We start from the raw sequence: 20136 nt of genomic DNA, 5'->3' as shown, positions 1-20136 counted from the left end.
CACCACAGTCCCACACAGAAAAGTTAGTTATAAGCAGAGCTGTGTTACAACATATAACATGCCCTTATGCACACTCGTGCTACTCGTCTTTAAAGTGCTTTTTTGGATGCATTTTGTGTGCTTAAGTAATTTGACAAGAGGAGTTTGAGCCAACCTCTTATCATGACAGTGACATGGATTATCAACAAAACAAGATATTTTTGGATGTAGTGGTGAAAGTGCTATTTCCTATCACATATCTTTATCGTTTGTTTACTGAATGCCCCAGAGGATGTGAATAGAACGATTAGGTGCACCTATAGTTCAGGCAAGCATGTAATGTTGGCACTAATGTCTTCTAGATGTCACATTGGCATGTATGCAGCTGCAAGAAATGCATTAGGGGAAGTTGTGATAGTCCCCATCCCTTTGTCCATTCACTTGGTCCCAGTGACATAGCCTATATGCTAGCCTTTACTGGGAAATAAAAGTATCCATTTTCTGTGGGTATTTTTGGCTGTCAAGCAGATGAAAAGACAAGTGAGACAGGGGGAAGTACTGACAGAAAGTTGGACAGTGTGGGACCAACAGATGGCAATCTAAAGAAATGTCAGCATATAATATAAACCTTTCAGTGAGGGACGACTCAACAGCAACGCAGAACATCTTTCATTTAACACCACAGCATTCTTACTAGAAGCCAGCAGTCATAACTCACCAATGAGTCCAGCTCCATTTCTCAGTGAAGGAATATAAAAGTGTGAAAGAAAAAAGATCAACTTAACCTTTTTACTAGTATTTCATAATACTGGACATTAACATTGTCTCACAAAGCCACTCTCTAAAATTCTGCTGGTTCTTTATAAAATATGCAAATTGACTTATTACTAATGACAAGCATATATAGTTGAGTCAAGATCTCAAACTCCTAATCAATGGTGAAATGACAATGAAATGTGAACACCCCACAAAACACATACAGTGTCTATACACACATAGCTTTCCGTGAAACATGATGCCGCAAGCGCATACTTTATTGCCACAACTATATTGTGATCGTTTGCATATTAATTGTGCAGATCTGAATAACAGCATCGTGTGAGCTACCTCTCTACTTGGTTATTGTGATAAAGGGACTAAGAGTTATCATATGTGGTAAAATACATTTTGTCTGAAGCCATAGTACAGCCTTTTTATGCATATCGAAGATGACCGACAGGTTTTTAAAGAAAGCTCACTCATCTCTCACTGATGTTAATCCTGTCCTTATGCCTCACTGATACACAGCAGCTGTTTGACCCTGCACTGTAGCACCCTGTTGAATTAGATCACTGCTGGTTTCATTGGAGGGTGATTAACTGTCATCCTGAGACATGATTGTGACATCAGTTCCTACTGTAATAATCTAGTCAACACAGCTAAATACACACAACGATGTCTTGTTTATTGTTTGTGAATGATTTCACCATTTAAAAGTTCTTCTTTTTCCATTTTTTTCAAAGACTACAAGTGTCACTCACTATCACATTTCAGCTCGTCAGTCAGCTTAATCCACCCGTCATAGAAGTGTGAGTTAATTCAAAGATTGGAGGTGGCTCTGGATATAAATAGTGTACTGACACGGTGTGTGGGGAGTTTAGCGTCAAGATGAGGAATCTCAGTCTGAGTTCCTCCTCGTCTTTAACATTCCCCAGCAGCGATGAGCTCCCCCGCTCTCTGCGCCAGTCTGTCTCTACGGTTCTCCTCACCCTCGTCTTCCTCAAAGAGAGTATGATGTATACTCAGCAGCTGGTGTGTGGGAGCTTTGGTCAGTGGTGGTGGCTGAGTCTCAGGGTTCTCTGCTGGGGCGAGATGCTCCAGTGGAGGAGGGGAGGTTTTGGGACTGAGTGCATCCTCACTGGATGGAGGGTTGGGGCTTATGCCATTTACATATGTAGTGGTGGGCAGGGTTACTGCAGAAAAGTTGGTGGTGATGGTCGATTCTGGAGAACACACCTTAGTTTCTGAAGACCCAAGAAAGACACACCAGACAGGGTAGATGTGAGAGAAGAGAAAGAAAAAATGTTAAATGTTGAAACAGAGATACATCTTTTAAAGGTCAACAGTAATTGCACTGGGCGACTCATATTTAGCTGTCAGATGTAACAATCTGACCCACTTGTATGTGAGAAGTAAAATCATGTTTTTGCATATAGTGTACACAATGTCAAGATTAGTAGAACTGGATTTTTTTTATCTTTGGGCAGTGATTAAATTCCTCAAATATTTGAACTCAAGTGTTCTCTCCTGAATCAGGCATGACAAGAGACAAGTGAAGACCAAGCTTACCTGTTATTGAACCAGACACATGAACAATTGTATGTGCGCCTTCAATGTACACAGTATCCACGTTGTGCTGTGAGGGCAAAGGTTCTGAGTTTGTGACCTCCACCTTAGGCTTACGAATGGTCAGCATGTACGGCTGGACATCCAGCGAGAAGTTGCGTGTGTGCTTTTTCTCCACCACATTCAACTCTGCAAGAAAAAAGGGGTCGACTTTAAAGTAGAGAGAAATCATCTGAGGTCATCTGAGGTGAAGTTAAAGCTGCAGTGCTTAACGTTTGGTTATTATTCTGCCACTCGGTCTTCATGAACACTATGTAACATTACTTTTATGCTGCGTTCTTCATTTGAAAATGAGCTCTAGCAAGCAATACTATCAGATCTGTCTGAGGGAGCATTTGAGTGTATACAGCAGCAGTACCGGGGCAGGTTGTTTGAGCAGTAGAATTCACTTTCTGTGGGTGGTTCTTTGTGTTTTCGGTCATACTGGAACCTGTTTGCAGCCATATTGCTTTATTAGTGCAATGTTGCTGTTGCGTTGACATAAAAAAATCACTTCCTGTCTGCAGCACTGGAATGTCACCAGACAACACAAGATTTAAACCTTACTGAGAAACATAAGAGAATTGTGTGGCGCTAATAGGCTTGATCAGAATGTATGACCTCATTTAACAATGGTTTGAATTTAATAGATTTCTTTTAATGTTCAAAAGTTACACACTACAGCTTTAAAGCAGCATGAATTGATTTCTGGCCTCTTGGAATCGGCAGAATCAATACATGTACATACACACACACACACTGGATCACACCATATTATATTTGTTTACTCTGTAGTCACTTACTTTGTTTGTTTTCTATCACAGCTGATATCATGTGTTATATTGCTGAAACAGTACATTTGGGAGATTTAAAACCAAAACAATACACTAACAGACAGTTAACACGCAAACCGCTCTGCAATCGGAGGGGATAATCCTTTCACAGCCCATTTATAGAACCATTAGCATCACAGATTTACTGTTTGTAGCATTGTATACCTTTTATTGGTGGTTGTTGTGTGCTCTTGTTGTCCAGAAGTGGTGCCATGAAGCTGTCCGCCACCGTCTTTCGTCTGATTTGTTTGGGTTTTTCAGGTTTGGTGTTATTTTCCAGACGTGTCAGGGTATGGGGTTCCTTTACAAAGAAAAGAAAATACAAAACATATCAGCTTGGACTACAGTTTAGCTCTGAATGAGAGTCAGTTCAAGAAAAAGACTTATAAAGAGGTGATGTTACTGGTTTGTTTCCCATTGATGTGAGCTTCTGCTTTATTCTGCTTTGTTTCTGTAATAACTGATGTCTCTGAAGAAGTCATGATGAGTTACATTGTAGTTATTGTTTTTGAGAAACTTTCTTACCTTGAAAGGCTGAGGAAGAGGATTTGAGGAAGGGATCCATTTCATCTTCTTGCGGGGTCGTTTGATGACCAGTGGCTCCATGGCTATCTCACCCACTGCCAGATCAGAAGGATCCATATTGGGATCAAGTGTCTGTATCCCACAGTCCCTCACAGTAGGTGTCGCGTCATGGTTGGACTGTGCAAGGGCAGCCAAGAGCTGCCTGACCACATTGTCATACATGAGGTCACTCTCATTAGTGATGAAGTCCAGCCTGTTGAGTGACTTTATGTGGTCCCTGTTCTCATTGCAAAACATAGCGAGGATGTTAATATCGCAGAACTGAGACTTTTGCCAGCGCCGCCGTGTTTTGATACCGACTTTATGCAGTTTGTCAAATACAAAGTTGGACTTGCGCACGACAAACAGATGCAGCAAATTGACCAGGATGATGAGGTTCATAGTGCAGAGCAGAGCTATGTCCACCGCTGCCATGATGCGCTGCAGCTGCACAGCAGGCAGCTTACAGTTGACCCTGAGCTTAAGCTCTGTATAGCTGCTAATGTCTGGTGGCTCACCAAGGGCACAGGTGAACTCATTCTGCCTTTGGCGGGCATAGTAGGCACTCAGGTAGGAAATGGGGATGGAACTGAGGCAGATAATAGCCAAGTGGCGTGCCAAATACAGCTTAGCCAGAAAGTTACTTTGTCCTCGTCTCTCTAAATATTTTTCAAACAGATTCTGCTCTGGACTTTTCTCCTTCTCTGCATTTTCTATGATCTCCCTCCTCTCCCGCTCAGTTATGCCAGGTCCTTTGGATTGGATCTGCTTCTCGATCTTTGGGGCTCGGCCCTCAGCAGCTCGATGATAGCAGTTGTCGATCTCCTGAAGCAGGAAGTTCAGCTCTGACGTGAGCCGTGTAGAGGCGAGGAACTCCCAGCTCAAAGCAGGAATATACATGATCCCGGCAAAGGCCAGCAGAGCGTAGGGCAGGAACTTGTGTTCAAAGAGTGAAGGCCAGAGGTGAGACTCCACGCCAGGTGCAGCATCACGCAGCTCTGTCCAGCAGTAGCCTCTTGCATACAGTGCCTGGTCTCTGGTGAAGTTGTGAGGTGTGTAACAGTATATGGATTCCTCTAAAATGTACAGATACACAGAATCAGTCCAAACGTAACTTTAACAAGTTGGATCATGTCATTTGATAAAGATTTACAGGCTGAAAGAAGAAAGATGCAATGCTATATCCTGGGCCCCAATGTTTCTTCAAAGAAATCATCTGAATTGCCCCAATGACATGAGTAATGCTCCAGGTTAACCGTGTTTAAGCACTTGTGAAATATTGATATTTATTGGAAATCTTCAGTAGAAAGCTACACTGAGTGCTTTGAAGATTCAGTGGTTTTGGAAAGGATACGGTAATGATTTCAATTACTTTTCCAAATATTTAATTAGGGATTATAGCCGCATGTATGACTCTGTAAGAATAAAGGATGCAAGGATGTATATTGAGACTCTCTGATCTCTCTCGATAATATTTCATGAACAGCTTTTTGAAATGATCAAGGCACCTGCCTGGCTCAGATGTAGAAAGTGAGAGCGTTCCTTCCAGTTAAAGCTCTATAATTACCAAGTCTCAAGTCTTTGGATGTGGTAGCGGCTGTCTGAAGTGCTGTCTGAAGTAATGTTAACATTTATTTTTCTATTTAAAACCTTTGAAAAAACTTAAGCGTGGCAGCTAAGCTTTTGATTTGCAGCGTGCAGGGTGCTTCTCCTTTAAAAGTTGTACTCTGACAGAGCCTTAAATATCCTTATCCTGAGTGAATACCCCAAGAAGTTTTCTAAACGCCCACATCTTTCTGCTGCTAAAGTTAAATGCCCGGTCCCAGCTGGTTAAATGCTGTTCTGCAGAGAGCCTGACTCAGCAATGAACTAACATCCCTCTCATCCATCGGGTCCTCTCTCCCTCTCCTAACGAAACACTCTTCTCTTCCCCCTCCAAACAAATCCATGCCGTCATTTCTCCAGTCTGTCTTCAATTCGCTCTCTAGCCCTTTGTAGCTCCATATGTCTCCTCCATCAGTGCAGTGCTTGTGTCACAGAAAACACATGGAAAAAACAGGGTATCTTTGTGTGTCAAACTTGGTAACATCTAATGGTGAGACTGCAAACTATAACAATCAAGGGACTCCTTCCTACCTCAAATGTGTCAGGGAACTACAGCATGTGGCCTTTGAATAGCAGAAAGAATGTTGCTCTTCTTCATTCACCTAGTAACGTTCCACTTCAAAACACAAAGACACACACCCTGGTTTGTCTGTCAATTAGGGCTGCTGTACTGTAAATACATTGGCCCTTGCCTGAAGTCCATAATAAAGGCTAAAACTACAAAAAGAGGAACTACAATAGGTGTTGTTTTTAAAGTGATTATACAATCATACAAACTTTTTTTTACGCTGGAACTCTAAAGGGCTGCTGTTATAACTTAACCCCCTCTCGTGGCTGAGTGTCTCACCTGCAAAGTTCCTGGTGAAGACGAGAGTCACCAGCAGGATGGGGATGATGACCGTCCCAATAGTTACAACACGATCAAAGGGCAGCTCCAGTTTGATCTGCACCATGAGGCCAGCCAGTGCCCCACCTTTCTCATCCTGAGAGGAGCCTGGCAGGATCAGCTCCTTCAGCTTCTCGCCGGCGAGTAGAGCTGTGGCCATGTCTAAGTTTTGATCGAGTATGTTCTGCATCCGGGAACACAAAGGACACTCACTACAAGCCCCCTCTAGACTAAAGAGAAGGCCAGACACTCCCTAAAAGCTTCTTAACTGAATTTGATATGCACACACACACACACACACACACACTGTGTGGCTGATCTCAGCCTCTGTCACCATGTGTGGGAAAGAAGCAGGTCATACTGTGTCACCAGAGATCTTCAGTGCTTTGAGTTTCTCTACAGCTTCTCACAGCTCTTCCACTTCAGATGAAAAGGCATAATGTCTACAAGTACACTCTCACTCTGCCTCCTCAGTGTGCATCCTTCTGTTTTGCCCCGTCTCTTAGTGTCTGGCCTCAGTCCATACACTCAGTGAGGCAGGATGAGGAATGAGCTGAGTTTAGGAGGCGTCCTTGTGATCCCCGGGGAGAGAGATTGTTGCCTGAAGACTTGTGGCGTGGGCTTTGGTCATGAGAGGCTCTGACCAATCCTTTCCTGAAAGACAGCAAACCAATTAGGGAGGGAAAGAAATGTGTCTATCACACAAAAAAATAGAGCTAGGAACTTATATTATATATTTATATAATAGGTGTGAGGTGCACCTCAAATTCCTTGACTTTTCTGATGCAGTCATGCAGCTGAGGACTAGCTAATTCCTCCTCTCTCTCTCTGACCAGTGGAGTGTGTGAATGTGGTCACATTTGTCTTTGACGGAGCAAGGACACTAAAGGACAAGTTAAATCTTTGAGGAGTGTACCAACCAGAAAATGATTGAAAGCAGAATCCATGTGTTTTTTTGGTGGATGTTCCATTCGTCTTAAAGGTCCAGTGTCTAAGCATTATGGCGCTTTTCCACAATACAGTTCCACTTGCTTTCTACTTGCTTTTCAATTAGAGATAGTACCTGGTGCTTTTATAGTGCCTGCTCTGGCAAGCTGAGTCGATATTTAAATGTGATGTCGACAGACTGCCGGCCACTGATTGGTCAGAGAGTGTCGTCACTGGAAGAGTGATGAGCGGGACGTCCGACACAGGAATCAAACCAAACAATCCCGAACTGTAGATCAGTTAAAGAGACTTCAAAATCCTGAAAACATGCGTTAATCTCAACATTACTACGGAGTAATGGAAAACAACAACCTGGTACCCAAACAGTGTACTGTAGAGTCAAGCTGTGCAGAGCTGAGTAGTGCTAGAACTGTTTAGTGGCAAGCACACTTGGTGACATCTGATGGTGAGACTGCAGATTGCAACAAACAGAGAGCTCTGCCGCCGTTCCCGTTCTCAAAATGCATCAGGGACCTACGGTGACCTTAGCACACCAAAAACTCTTAACACTCTTACATAACTACTCCTCAATTCTACCCTGCTATCTTATTCCCCCCTCTTCTGTCTTGATTTATGCATTAGATTTTTGTGGGCGGGACAATTCTTCGCTTGCGTTCGGGCTGCTGCAGAAACATTCCAGTCTCTGTAAAACAAGGCCCTAAAACTACATTCAAAGGGATTGTTCTTCAACAAATGTAATACTATGAGACAATATTCTGGTTTTAAAATGATTAAACAAACATGTGTATAGGTTGTATATTTGGTTTCTGATAATAAACCCCTCCTAAATGGGCCTTTATATAACAGATGACCTTCCATTACAATTCTTGTCAAAGTCTTGTCTCGTCAATGTGACGTCTTGTCATGTGTGTGTGAGTGACTGAAAGAGTGCGTACACACATGCCTGCATGCAAATGCTCGTGCTGAACGTGTGCAGGGTGATTCAGCAGCGCATGCATGCTTGTTTCACTTGAAGGTTATGCGAATGTCCTACAAGGGGAGCGTAAATTCATCATCCCCTTTCCATCAACAACACTCACCCTCTCCCTTTTCTTCTTTTTCCTTCTCCCTCCATTACTCCCTCTGACCTCCGCTCACTTTCCTCTCATTATGCACAAGAACAAACACACACACACACACACACAAACACACACACTGAGCTCATCTATGAAATCCTTAAACACCCAAGTCTCTAATGGTCCAGAGCTGGAAAGTACAATTAGTACTCGAGCAGAGTAACTTGAGACTCACAGTTTCATGAAGATAGGAGATAGTTAGCATCATCCTTTTCATCTTGACAGCACTCTCACCCACAAAATGAGAACATCACAAGACAATGACTCTTTTGAAACATTACCTGTGATCCTTATTCAGCGGTTCATACGTGAACGTTGGTGTCACACGTGAGACTGAAAACAGGCTGTGTCATATGGGATTATAAATTGGGAGTTGACACTATTTTCTGAACAAAACTGCATGATGTCAAGTCAAGACAACTTTGTCCACAACCTCTCGAGAATAATCAGATGTGATATAGCAAATGTTTAAAGCTAAGGGAGCAGCCCTTACAGGCTGCACTAGTGTCTGTGATGCACCGGCACTGCTCCAGTCCCACAGATTACGTCTTCAATTGGGCATGAGTGTGCTTGTAGAGGGAAATCCTACATTTCTTGGCCACTATACAGCATCCCACCTGGGTATTGCAAGTGCAGACACTTGTTCGCAGGAAGACCACTGTTCATTCATTATGGACCGCAAGACAGCTGAGGGCGGAAGAACTTTCAGCGCCCATGGCTCTGACACTTTTGACCTGATAACTACAGGCAAACTGTTTCAAGTTGATATAGCGGAGAGACACATGGACCAAAATAAAACACGCTCAGTTTTTTTCCTCACTTCTGAGAGCATATGTGGGCACTGCTGGAACATTTTCATTCAGGTGAAAAGATCATTTTGTCCTGTTAGCTCGAGCTGTGTTCGGATTCTCCTCAGTGATGGTGTCTTCACAACAGGTCTTTAAGTCCAGGACAGAGGCAGAAAGGAACCACACTTTCTGTCAGAGTCATTGTTTTACAGTGAACAGCAGCTTCCTGCAGATGAGCCCCCGCTGTTTCAGCACCTCAGCAGCGGACAGCTCTCTAAAAACCCAGCAGTGGTTGTGTGTGTGTTTGTGTGTTTGTGTCACTGCTCTGTCTCTCCTCTTTCTCTCTCTGTGACTGTGTGTGTGTGTGTGTGTGTGTGGGAGAAAGAGAGAAGCGATGCTAAGCACCTGCATCAGCTGTCTACCTGTCCACGCTTAAAAGCGATCAACCGCCAAAAAAAGCCGCACTTTTCCTTCTCCCGTCGCTGCTAAGACACAGAGCAATGACGCACAGTGGCAAAAGAGTAAGATTCACTCACCGTGTCTCGCTGCATCTCCCGGCACAGTGAGAGTTAATCTGCAGTGCGGGCGAGCAGCTACAGCATGTATCTCCGAACACACCGGTTTGTTCCGCCTTACTCTCCCTCTTGCCCTCCACTCCCACTCTCTCTCTCTCTCTCTCTCTCTGTGTCCTGCCTCTCTCTCCCACAGAAACAAGGGATGAGACAACTGTTCTTCACATCTCCTCCCTTTATATTCCCTCCATTTTGCCGAATTTACGCAGAAATGGACACGAGCTTGTGTGCCAAAGATGGTGAACAAACAAATTCAGTTGAACCAAGTTGAGGAAAGCGATTCATTTCGAGTGGATTGCATTGAAATATTTACATATCCAAGTTATAAAAGGTTACAGTGATTCAAACCCGGTATGTTTAATAAAAACAGCAACAAATATGTGCATTTATTGGCTCATCACTAAGGAATAACTACCGGCATATTCACATCTCCTGTGTTCAACCAAACTAAAGGCGGTGACTGTCTTGTTGATAGGTTTATCCAGCAGCCTATCACCCACAACTGTGGGCCTGGTCACAGTCACGCGCAAAAAGGTGAATGGGAGCGACGCCTGCCTGTCATTCAAACTCACCTTACATCACTTGTTATTATTATTTATTTACATCATCCAAGACGACAACAGAAGCAGCAGCATCCTGTAGGTCCAGCTGAACTCAAGTTTCTAGAGGCTGCACATGGGTAAAGACTATGTGTATTTTATTTATATATCACTTTCCAAGCATACGCACAGTGCTTTCCAGATTAAAAAAAAGTGAGGGACGACAGAATATGAAGGAGAAAGGAAAGCCAAATCCTCCAGTAAAAACAAAGACAGTGTGAGTGTGTGTGTTGTTTTTGTGGAAGGTCACAGACTAAACATGTCGATGAACTGAACACATACAGGCTACGTCACTGCAGTTTCACATCAGCTTGAGAAGCTGCAGTGTATCATAGCTGAGCCTGAGCGCGCTCCCGATGCTCGTCAGCTGCTCTGAGCCACAAGTCACTTTCTCCTCAAGCCGGTTTCCGCCGGTTACAGAGCACAGCAGGGAAAGAAAGCTCTCCCTCTCTCCCTCAGTGATGTCCTTGTCTTAAATGTGCCTTGGTAATGGTGCAATGACCCTATATAATCCACCCAGTCATGAACCTGTTTATTACAGTATATTTAGTTACACAACCAAGTATTATTCATTCAACTCTGCCCTCATTTCTCTCATTATGAAGTTGATCATTTGCAATTTCTTTGATGACATAGTTGGTAATGTGTAAATCCAGTGACTACTGTATATGGATGCCATAATTATTTCGTATTTAAAGGTCCAGCGTGTAAAATTGAAGCCTGTCCCACACTAGAGGATTTTCAAATCTGACTTGATTTTTAAAAACGTGGGAGATCACAGTCACAGGAAACTTTGTAACCGGTTTTCAATGTTTTAATATCATGAGAAAGCGCAGACGAGATGATCCAGTCAAGACACAGGACCACACACACTTGGCGTTTAATCAAGCAATTTCAGGGAGAAGATTCCAGGCATTTGGGATCTCACAGAAACTCACGTGATTTAACGTGACTAAAGAATATAAACAGACATGGAGGCGGACTGTCGTGTTTGTGCGATGTTTAGTGCTGAGAAATGCAAAACAAAATGGCTGAGACAACAGAATCAACTTGGCTTGTACAAGTTACGGTACTAAAGAAAAGTACGCAACATCCGTTTCCAGGTCAACTCGCTCTCATAGGTTATTGTGGGGTTGTGCTTACGCCCCAATCACTGTTCAGTCTGAACATCAAACATGTTAAGTACTTAGAATTTGAAATCGGGAAGCCTCTGATGCGTCTGATGATGTTAACATCATGTCTGTTAACCCCTCGTACTCTAGGATCATTTGGCCAGATAATCTGTTCAAATCAGCCTGAAATCGATCGGAAGCACCCACGGTTGTCGGAAGGGCCAGATGAGGATTATCCAGGCTTTAGATAAAATGTATTTATTTCAACAAAAATTGAAGATAACATAATTATATATATTTTTTGTTTATAAGTATATAATCCCCTGAATTGTTTAACATTATGCCCAATAAAATCAGGAGCCAGGTCAACTCTCTAGAGGCTGCCATTCTGGGCCACAATGGAAAAACTTCTATTGTTGATGCTATATAGTTTCTCCAACTCACTTGAAGTGGAAAAGCGAGGTGAGAGTGTACATGCGCTAAATTGTGCACACTGTACCTTTAAAACAGTTGCACATTACTTTCAAAGATAAACAAATTCCTTTTAGATTCAAACTCTTGTCACATGAGTTCAATCCTAAACTAACGTACAACCTGAGCTGCAAACACAGCGATCTGAAACCTGTGAAGTTTGGGAAGTGCTGGGGTTAAAGTAACCCCCCACCCCCCCACAGAACCAGGGACTTAGAGTAAGTGAGCAGCCAAGAATACAGAGACGCTGGAACAGGACACTCTGACACTGAGCCGCTGAAGAGCTCAGGCACTTATACAGCAGGTGAGTGGATGATGAGAAGCAGGTGCATGTTATCAGTCCCAAGCTGCCTCTGTGCACCCACACACACACAAACAAAAATACAGGTATAACCAGGTATGAAATGAGGGACCATGAAAGATTAATCATTCCAGAATGCTGACTGAACTAATAAAAAAACAAAAAACTAAAATCTGACCAGAGAATGAGAGCATGTTCATTTACCTGTCACACCGCTGTATGCTCCCCTCCACACAGCTGCTGCAGGCCTCTCTGCTGACTAACTCTTTGTGTGAAAAGCACAGGTGATATTCATCTCATTTATGATGCCTCTGTTCAGTTTGTGTAAGGCAGGACAGTGTGACAGTGAAGCAGCATGCATGGAAGCTAAGTGGAAGTCAGTCATTTAGAAATCGCTCATTTACACCTGTAATTTTCCTACTATGACCTGTCAATATGGCTCATGTTCAAAGGGCTCATTGGGCTATAAATTGCCAGACTCAGAAAACAGCATACACATTAGGATTTTGAATGAATGCTTGTTAATAAGAATAAAAAAAACCCACTGCATTTAAATGAATAAAGGAATAGAGGAAAGAATGACTCACATAGCACCTCAATCATGAGGACACCACTCTTAAATCTTAACAAAAAAAAACAAAAAAACATGCCTGTGTAGTAAACGTGCACAGAAACCATCACCTGGAGAGTCTATGATTTACTCACACACACTTTTATATTCACTTTAAGCCAAACATTTTTATTTTTCTGAACAAGACACTATTTCAATTTAGACTTTTTACAGGAGTTAATGCTATTGTTCTGCATGATCAGTTCTCTCATAGTGTAAACTTGTTGCTGCGTCCATAGTGCTGTCCTCTAATGCAAGTACTAAGAGAACTCACTGCAGAGAATCGAACACTTGTATTTTAACATTTTTCACGGGCAAAGAGTTTGTTCTACCCATCGCAAGGTAACACCTTACAATACATTGAACCAGTGGCAGGTTCCATTACAGTATAAGCAGTATTTCCCTTGTAAACATATACTATCGGATGTACTACACTGTATATACACACACAATCATGTTGTATTCTATAGTATAACCTTGTGAATTCTGATGACAGAACACGCTTGTGTATTTACAGCAAAGTCAACTCATGCAACATGAGATTTAAACCTGTTTTGGCCTAAGTGCTCCAAACATTTAAGAGTATAAAAAACATTTGATTGTTTATTGTGCCATATGGTGTCAACATAAAAATACTTGTGCTTATCAAACGACAGGAAATGATTCCAGTACCAGGCCTAACAATACCACTCCTTTCCTCCCTCTGACATTTCTTTCTACTTTTGACAACTGTACAGCTTTCCTTGCTTTTCCTTTTTCTAATATTCTCCGTGTAGGGATTGTACTCTTGCGTTTACAGCATATAGCGCATGTGTTTTAATCCTGCTTGTGTTGCCCGTCTCATCAAAACGTCTCCATGTACCACAGCACTGTTCACTGGGCCATTTGGACCACAACTGCTTTCCAAGCTCTGTCTTTGTCAAAATCATGTGCTCCATTGGATGCCTGCTGCTGAGGGAGCAAAACAGGGAAAAAAAGGGGATGAAAAAATGTGGAAAGGGGGGAGGTGGAAAGAAAATACTGAGATAAATGATGTGTGACGAACGAGCGGCACAATCAATTTGCATATATGACAAGCTTGTTGATTTTTAAGACGCAATTTACATGAGCTATTACTGGCGAGTGTAAAACGAGGAACAGGAGTCTGTGTGATGGAAGCATGATGATGAAAATTCCTGCTTTCCCCTCACCTCATAGTAATGGGTCAGTGTGTGCATGCTGTCTTCGCACTCTGGAGCCCCCATGCGGAGCTGACTCTTGTAGGAGGCACAGTGCACCACAGTGGCTGAAGTGAGAATCGCCTGGACCAGCAGCAGCACCATCAGAATGAGCAGGAGGATGTCATAAGATTGCTGGTAACACACACACACACACACACACACACACACAGATGAAATCAGACTGATAGCTCTCAAGAAAGACAAATAAACCCCTGCTCAGTGCATGCTACACCACACTGACTTCATTAAAGCTCACCTTGGCTGTGGGCACGTCATGCAGAAAATTTTCGATGAAGCTAATCACACTGCAAGAGAGGAAGCCAGAGGCTGAGAAGAGGAGGGGAGATGTCACACTGCTGATGGCAATCAGCACCTCCACCTGAGAAACAGAGGAAAAACAGGAACTGAGGAAAGTGGGAGCGGTAAAAAGAGCGCGTACCTTTATAGACCCATAAGAAAAAACAGAAAAAGGAAATACTCTTTGTTCATTAAACTGAGGAATCTATTTTAAAGACCCAACCAAAAGCCTCAAAGCAGCATTTTGGCTCAGAACAATACAAAGATAAACATATGCAGAAGCTGGTAAAAGAGGAAGTCACAGTAGATACTGTGGCTCTGTCTGTTCTGCTATGGTGTTAGAGAGAGATTTTCCATGTTTTTTAACTGGAAAAAACATTGAACAAGTTTGTCAAATGTCAGTGAGTGAGCCACAGACTGTAGACGACCATAGGGACTATTTTTAAGCAGAAAAATATGTGTTGTCAGCTAAATGTTGTAGAAATGATCTGACATTCAAGCAGTTACATGACACCACCGATATGTAGACTTGACAGCAGACTGTCAGTATCAGTGAGGCAAACAGAATAGGACCCAGTGCAGAACCTTGAGGTACTCCGTAACTAAAAGTGCTGGCTAAGTGATGCCTACAGCAACTGTAAAGTACGAAGAGAACCACTTTGGAGCTGTGCCAGGGAGAATTCAGCGATATTGTTTTAAAATGGACTGTGGAATATTGTCTCGTATACTCACCAGACATTTGTTGGGGTATTCAGATACCACGTGGCTTGCAATGGCACTAGGAAAACACTGCAAAAGATTAAAGATCAGACACAAAGCTACCTGATAAGGCCTATGATGGATGACATTTGATTTATCACTCTGATTTACGATCTCTGTCATTATGGAAAACGAGTTTTAGCGGGAAGAACTTACAGCCACAAGGATCCAGAAAAATGTCACAGACAAGTAAGGACCTGGTAACAAAGCATCCATGTTGAGGGCAATGATGCCTCCAAATACAGCAGAGATTCCCACAATCACTTCGATCACCTGTAGAGACACTCTGTTGATTGATAGAAATACATACCGGAAGGATACGGTGATCATTAAACCAGAAAGCTACTCACAGAATATGCTTTAAGGAGTCGAGTGGGGAACACTGCAGGTGTTATGACCACTGGTCTGTCGTATGTCGCCGACTACAAGACGGATAGAAAGATTGAGAGGAGTTAAAATGCAAGAGCGAAAGCTAAAGGGAGAGAAAGAATGGAGGCATCAGATTGGGGAAGTAAAGCGATCAATCACTGTCAAATGCACAATCCCACACAAGTTTGGGCAGCTATTCTTCTTAGGACACAGCATCCACTTCCATAATTTAGACAGCCTAAATAAAGCACTATCCCTAACTATAAACAGTTAAGGCATAGCCCTAACCCTAATCTAACCAATCTAAGTCTTGAACAACCACACACACTCACACACACACACACACACACACCTTCCTGTGGCAGCAGCAGTCCTCTGCAGAGCGAGCAGACAGGATGACAGTGCTGGCCATCAGCACCTCCAGCAAAAGCATCAAGATGAGGTTAAAGTTGATCTGAGAAGAGACAGAGACGGATCAGGAAGACAAACTATTGAAGGAATTAAAACTGAGGAAAAACATTTTGAAGAACAATGATCTAATATAGGACCAAATGACTGGTAGCTGGTAGTATTTACATTGACAGCAGACGGGTTCAGGACCAATTTACAGCCAAACCAAACCAGACAGGTGGTTGTTACAGCAAATGTTGACACAAAGACCACTTGGAAATCTGACACCTAGAAAAAAACAAATCATGTTACCTGCATTAGAGCATTGTGAGGATCGGCAAAATTCACTTAAAAATCCATTAAATCACAATTACCTCTTTTGTTTAATGTGTACTCACCGCAACATGTCTGTTCTTGGCAATGGCAAAACTAGCTATGGCTGCTGGGAGGCCCTGTGAAGAAAAAGAAATGGGCAGCTGCATGAATCTCTGAAAATAATGTGGTCCTGGCATTTAGACATGAGAGTCGAGTCTAAACTTTGCTTCTAAACCCATTAAGCTATTAGTGAAGGAAATATCAGCATGAAATAGCCACTCCACTTATTCTTGTAGGATGGTCACTTACAGAGCCCGCAGCACAGCGTAGGTAGTCCATGGCAACAGGAAACACATTTCCCAGGTACAGAGAGAAACCAGATGTAATGAGCAGACTGCCCTGAGGACACAGGTGTGTATGCACATGCAAATACACAAACTCATATATGCATTCAACAGGTATGGTTGAAAAAGAATACTGATTAGCACACACACACACACACACACACACACATTTAGGCCACCTTAAAACTGCAGTGTGAAACTTCACTCTGATGATTAAAACTATCAGCGCGACTTTGCCCCGCCTGCCCCTGCACTGCTGGTATATACACTTAAACGCTCCCTGAGCCAGGTCTGATAGTATTGCTTGACAGAGTTTTCAGATGAACAGAAGAACAGAGTGTACAAATAACAACGCATGGTTTCGGTTCACAAAGGCAGAATGACAACATCAAAAAGTTGTGCACTGCAGCTTTGAGATTACATTTACAACATTTCCACATAACTGATTTTACTTTAACTCTTACATACGTATTTGTTGTATTTGATTCCTGCACATCAGCGTTGATCAGGATTCCCTCACAGGAAATGTCTTGGTCTCAGTTAGCTCAGAATAAATAGATTTTCTAATTATTTTATTTTTTACATTATTTTTGTTCTATTGCAGATGCTTGTGCTTGCTGGTTCTCAGGTCTGTGTCAATTCTGTTCACCCATGACCCGTAACAGTGGGTGCTTTCGTTGAGCAAATGTGGTGAGAACACGAGACAGTTCTCATGACAATGTCAAGGTCCCACATGAACTCATATACAGACACAGCATTCACTTTCTGCACTGTTTCTACACTCAATATTTTGGGCCATCATTACATTTCCAGAATAATAAAAAGAATAACATCTGTTTGTTCGAACATAGTTCTTGTGTTTCTTCTTGTGGAGGGACAAAACAAGATTTCATGTTGCCATCTCACTTAAATTAAAAAGATTGAGGTACGCTCATATTGGAAAACTGTTACCCCAACCCTTCAAATTTGTGTGTGCTGCAGACTTAAAAGGTGAATCCTGTCGTGTCCCTCCTGTGTAATTCTCCCCCTCTCACCCCTATGAGGACACTGTAGAGCCAGGCCCTGTAGCTGAAGCAGGGATGCCTCAGAGACTCCGGCTGGGACAGCTGCAGGTCACTGGCCCGCACGTCCACTGTGTAGCTATCCCGTTCATTCCTGTCCCGCTCCCCCCTGTCTGGCCTTCTCTCTGCTCCCCTGTCACTCCGTCGTCCCAGCGTCCCACCACCTCTCTCCAGAGTGGGCATGTGGCTGTAGGTGAACTCGTCTCTGGTTGACAGCTCCTCACACTGCATCCTTGGAAAACAAATGGTGGATAATTTCAGATAAGTAAGGAAAGGAAACAAAAATGGACCCCTTTTTGTTTGTTTTGGGGGTTTTCAGACAAAGAGGTCAAAAAAAGGCCCTCTCTGCCTTTTAACTTCTTTTCCTCATGGCTATAGAATCATCAAGACGAGGCCTAACAAGATATACTTCAGAATGAAAATGAAAATCTACAACACTGTAATTCAGGAAAAAGGAAAATGTACGACAATGAGGCCACATGCATGCAGTACGACAAACACAACCCTTCCTTTCTGTCTGCTGTGAACACTTTTCCTCGTTCACTGCTTGTTTTCGCATAAGCACTCACCTGCCGTAGAGTCTCCACAAAATCTCCCAGAATACTATCGAAGAAAGGTATCCTTCAGAAACTGTGATCAATCCAAGACGTGAAAAAGGAAAAGTTTATTTTTGTATGCAGCTCCTTGTGCTCCCCATCTCTTTTTCTCTCATTTACTCTCACGTTAACCACTCTCTCCTCCTGTTTTCTTCTCTCTCTCTCTCTCTCTCTCTCTCCTTTTACACAACGTTTCTTAGAAACTGTTCTGAAAAGTTTTTTTTTTAATCCTTCAAAGCCCGGAGTGACAACACATGGCTCTTGTGCTGCCAGCCCACTTTGTGCCAAAGAGAGAGCGTCTGTGCATGACAACAAGGGGAGGACGAAAGGGGCTCGCACTGGGGGCAGAATTCCCGGGGCAAACACCCCTTTTGCCCTCCCATTTGTGCACAGAACACACACATGCACATCGAACCTACTCACAAAACTGAACAATGGACGCTCAGAGCTGCCCGCACGACAACACACAAAGTTGTGTGCTTCAGAAATTCCACATCATCGCAAGAGAAACAGCCTCAAAGAAAAAGAAGAACCACACAAATCCCATCATGTGACATGTCAAGCAGTTGGCTTTGTCTTTATATCACTGAATGTGTCTCCCTGCAGAGCTCCACTCATGACTTCCCCTGTGGTTACTTAGCGCTCCACTTTGCTGATCACAGGCCAGTAAATTAAGATGCCCTGCAGTGCTTTAGAGAAGAAGCAACAGACACATTTCCACGGCTACGTCACATGGTCTCCTGTCCAACGCAATTACTCTGATGATGGATCATTTCTGCCTCAAACCTGAGTGTCCTAACTGCCCTAACTGCTCATTCAGGGGTGGATCCTGTTGGATGACGCCGTGTTGTGAGTGTGAGTGTGTTCACTGTGTCAGAGTGGACGCATGTACTGTATGTGCGCCTCAGGATTCCATTCAGTCTTTTATAGAGTGGAGCATTCCCTGCTCAACATTGTTCCTGGGCAGCGGTAACCATGGCAACTCCTTAACAACTGCTGTCACCCTGTCCCTTCTAATTCTAATTTCTCTCTCTCTCTCACAGCACACACTCAAAAAGAGAAAATCCATTGCAACAGTGTTTTGTACACACACACAAATGTCTTGGCAGGATACCCTTTTATAAATATCTTAAAAAAGTAATGTAGCCAAACAAACCCATCCTTCTGACATTTATACAAAATAAAAAGTACCATGTTTGACACTTTCACTGCAGCAGGTTGACACAAATTTAAAAATAAACATGCTATCATGGAATAATGACTCGCTTGACAGTTACTTAAAACCAATACACAATGGATATGTGCATTAGAAGCACTCACTGAGTTCACAGGTTTGTCTTAGGCCTGAAATGAACAATACTATGATTCACCAATCACCCTCTGCTGTAAAGTAAGTATGTTTTCCCCTTAGTTTCCCCTTAGTTTAACATGTTGAAACAGTCTCTAGCTCTAACATTGACATCTCCTTTACACTTTCGCCTCACTTAGTGTTTAGGCCATCAATGACACTCTTCCAGAGCCCACTCTAAAGCTGTTTTTGGACCGTCCCCACTTACTAGTTCAAGGTCAGAGCCTGGTGGGTGATACTGAATGCTGGTTTCCTTAGGGTGTGTTCAATTCAGCCCCACTCCATCCTCAGGATCTGCTCGGCAACTGGCTCCACCTGTCCTGCTCTGTCAGGACACCAGATGTGCTCCTCAGTCAGGTGTTTGTCAAGGTCTGCTGCAGTATTTGTGGTTTTCCTCCAGGTATCTGAACCATGACCTAAAATAACAGGCATTTTATCATAATGAGTACAGCACACTAAGAATGGCAAATGTTTGTGTTTGCTAAATGTGTCAGGTTTGGGGCTTCATAATAAATAAGGGTAGTACAAAAAAATAACGTTAAACCTCCCAGAATAAAAAATACATTTAAAATGAATTAGGATATGAAACATAATCATTTCACATCTAACACAAATAACAGATGTCTCCTTGTGTTTTTGAGACAGTATTCTTTATATTAATCTTTATCGAGGAAAGATATATCAAGTCAT

General features: G+C 42.8%; 2 protein-coding genes across 3 annotated transcripts; both read right to left on the bottom strand.

The window, feature by feature from the left end:
- Positions 1-1402: 1402 nt before the first annotated feature.
- Positions 1403-6878, bottom strand: panx2 (pannexin 2). The gene is made up of 5 exons (XM_044037121.1): positions 6193-6878; positions 3702-4816; positions 3342-3477; positions 2308-2493; positions 1403-1982 (listed from the first exon to the last, which is right to left on the bottom strand). Exons 1-5 carry the CDS (start codon positions 6419-6421, stop codon positions 1660-1662), a joined length of 1989 nt encoding a protein of 662 aa, XP_043893056.1. The 5' UTR covers positions 6422-6878; the 3' UTR covers positions 1403-1659.
- A 5978-nt stretch (positions 6879-12856) lies between these two features.
- mlc1 (modulator of VRAC current 1) lies at positions 12857-18420 on the bottom strand. 2 transcript variants are annotated; one of them, XM_044035181.1, is made up of 12 exons: positions 18072-18420; positions 17476-17734; positions 16407-16496; positions 16181-16234; positions 15969-16070; positions 15745-15846; positions 15374-15445; positions 15180-15296; positions 14997-15053; positions 14224-14346; positions 13938-14099; positions 12857-13695 (listed from the first exon to the last, which is right to left on the bottom strand). In XM_044035181.1, exons 2-12 carry the CDS (start codon positions 17731-17733, stop codon positions 13621-13623), a joined length of 1212 nt encoding a protein of 403 aa, XP_043891116.1. In that variant the 5' UTR covers position 17734; positions 18072-18420; the 3' UTR covers positions 12857-13620. The 2 variants fall into 2 exon arrangements, with proteins under 2 accessions (XP_043891116.1, XP_043891115.1); XM_044035180.1 differs by having other exon boundaries at positions 12857-13698; positions 18072-18414.
- Between the last annotated feature and the right edge of the window lie 1716 nt (positions 18421-20136).

This window comes from Solea senegalensis, linkage group LG10 (assembly GCF_019176455.1).
Source record: "Solea senegalensis isolate Sse05_10M linkage group LG10, IFAPA_SoseM_1, whole genome shotgun sequence".
NCBI classification, from domain to species: domain Eukaryota; kingdom Metazoa; phylum Chordata; class Actinopteri; order Pleuronectiformes; family Soleidae; genus Solea; species Solea senegalensis.
Note: the sequence above shows the minus strand (reverse complement) of the source record. Positions and strands in the feature narration are given on the sequence as shown.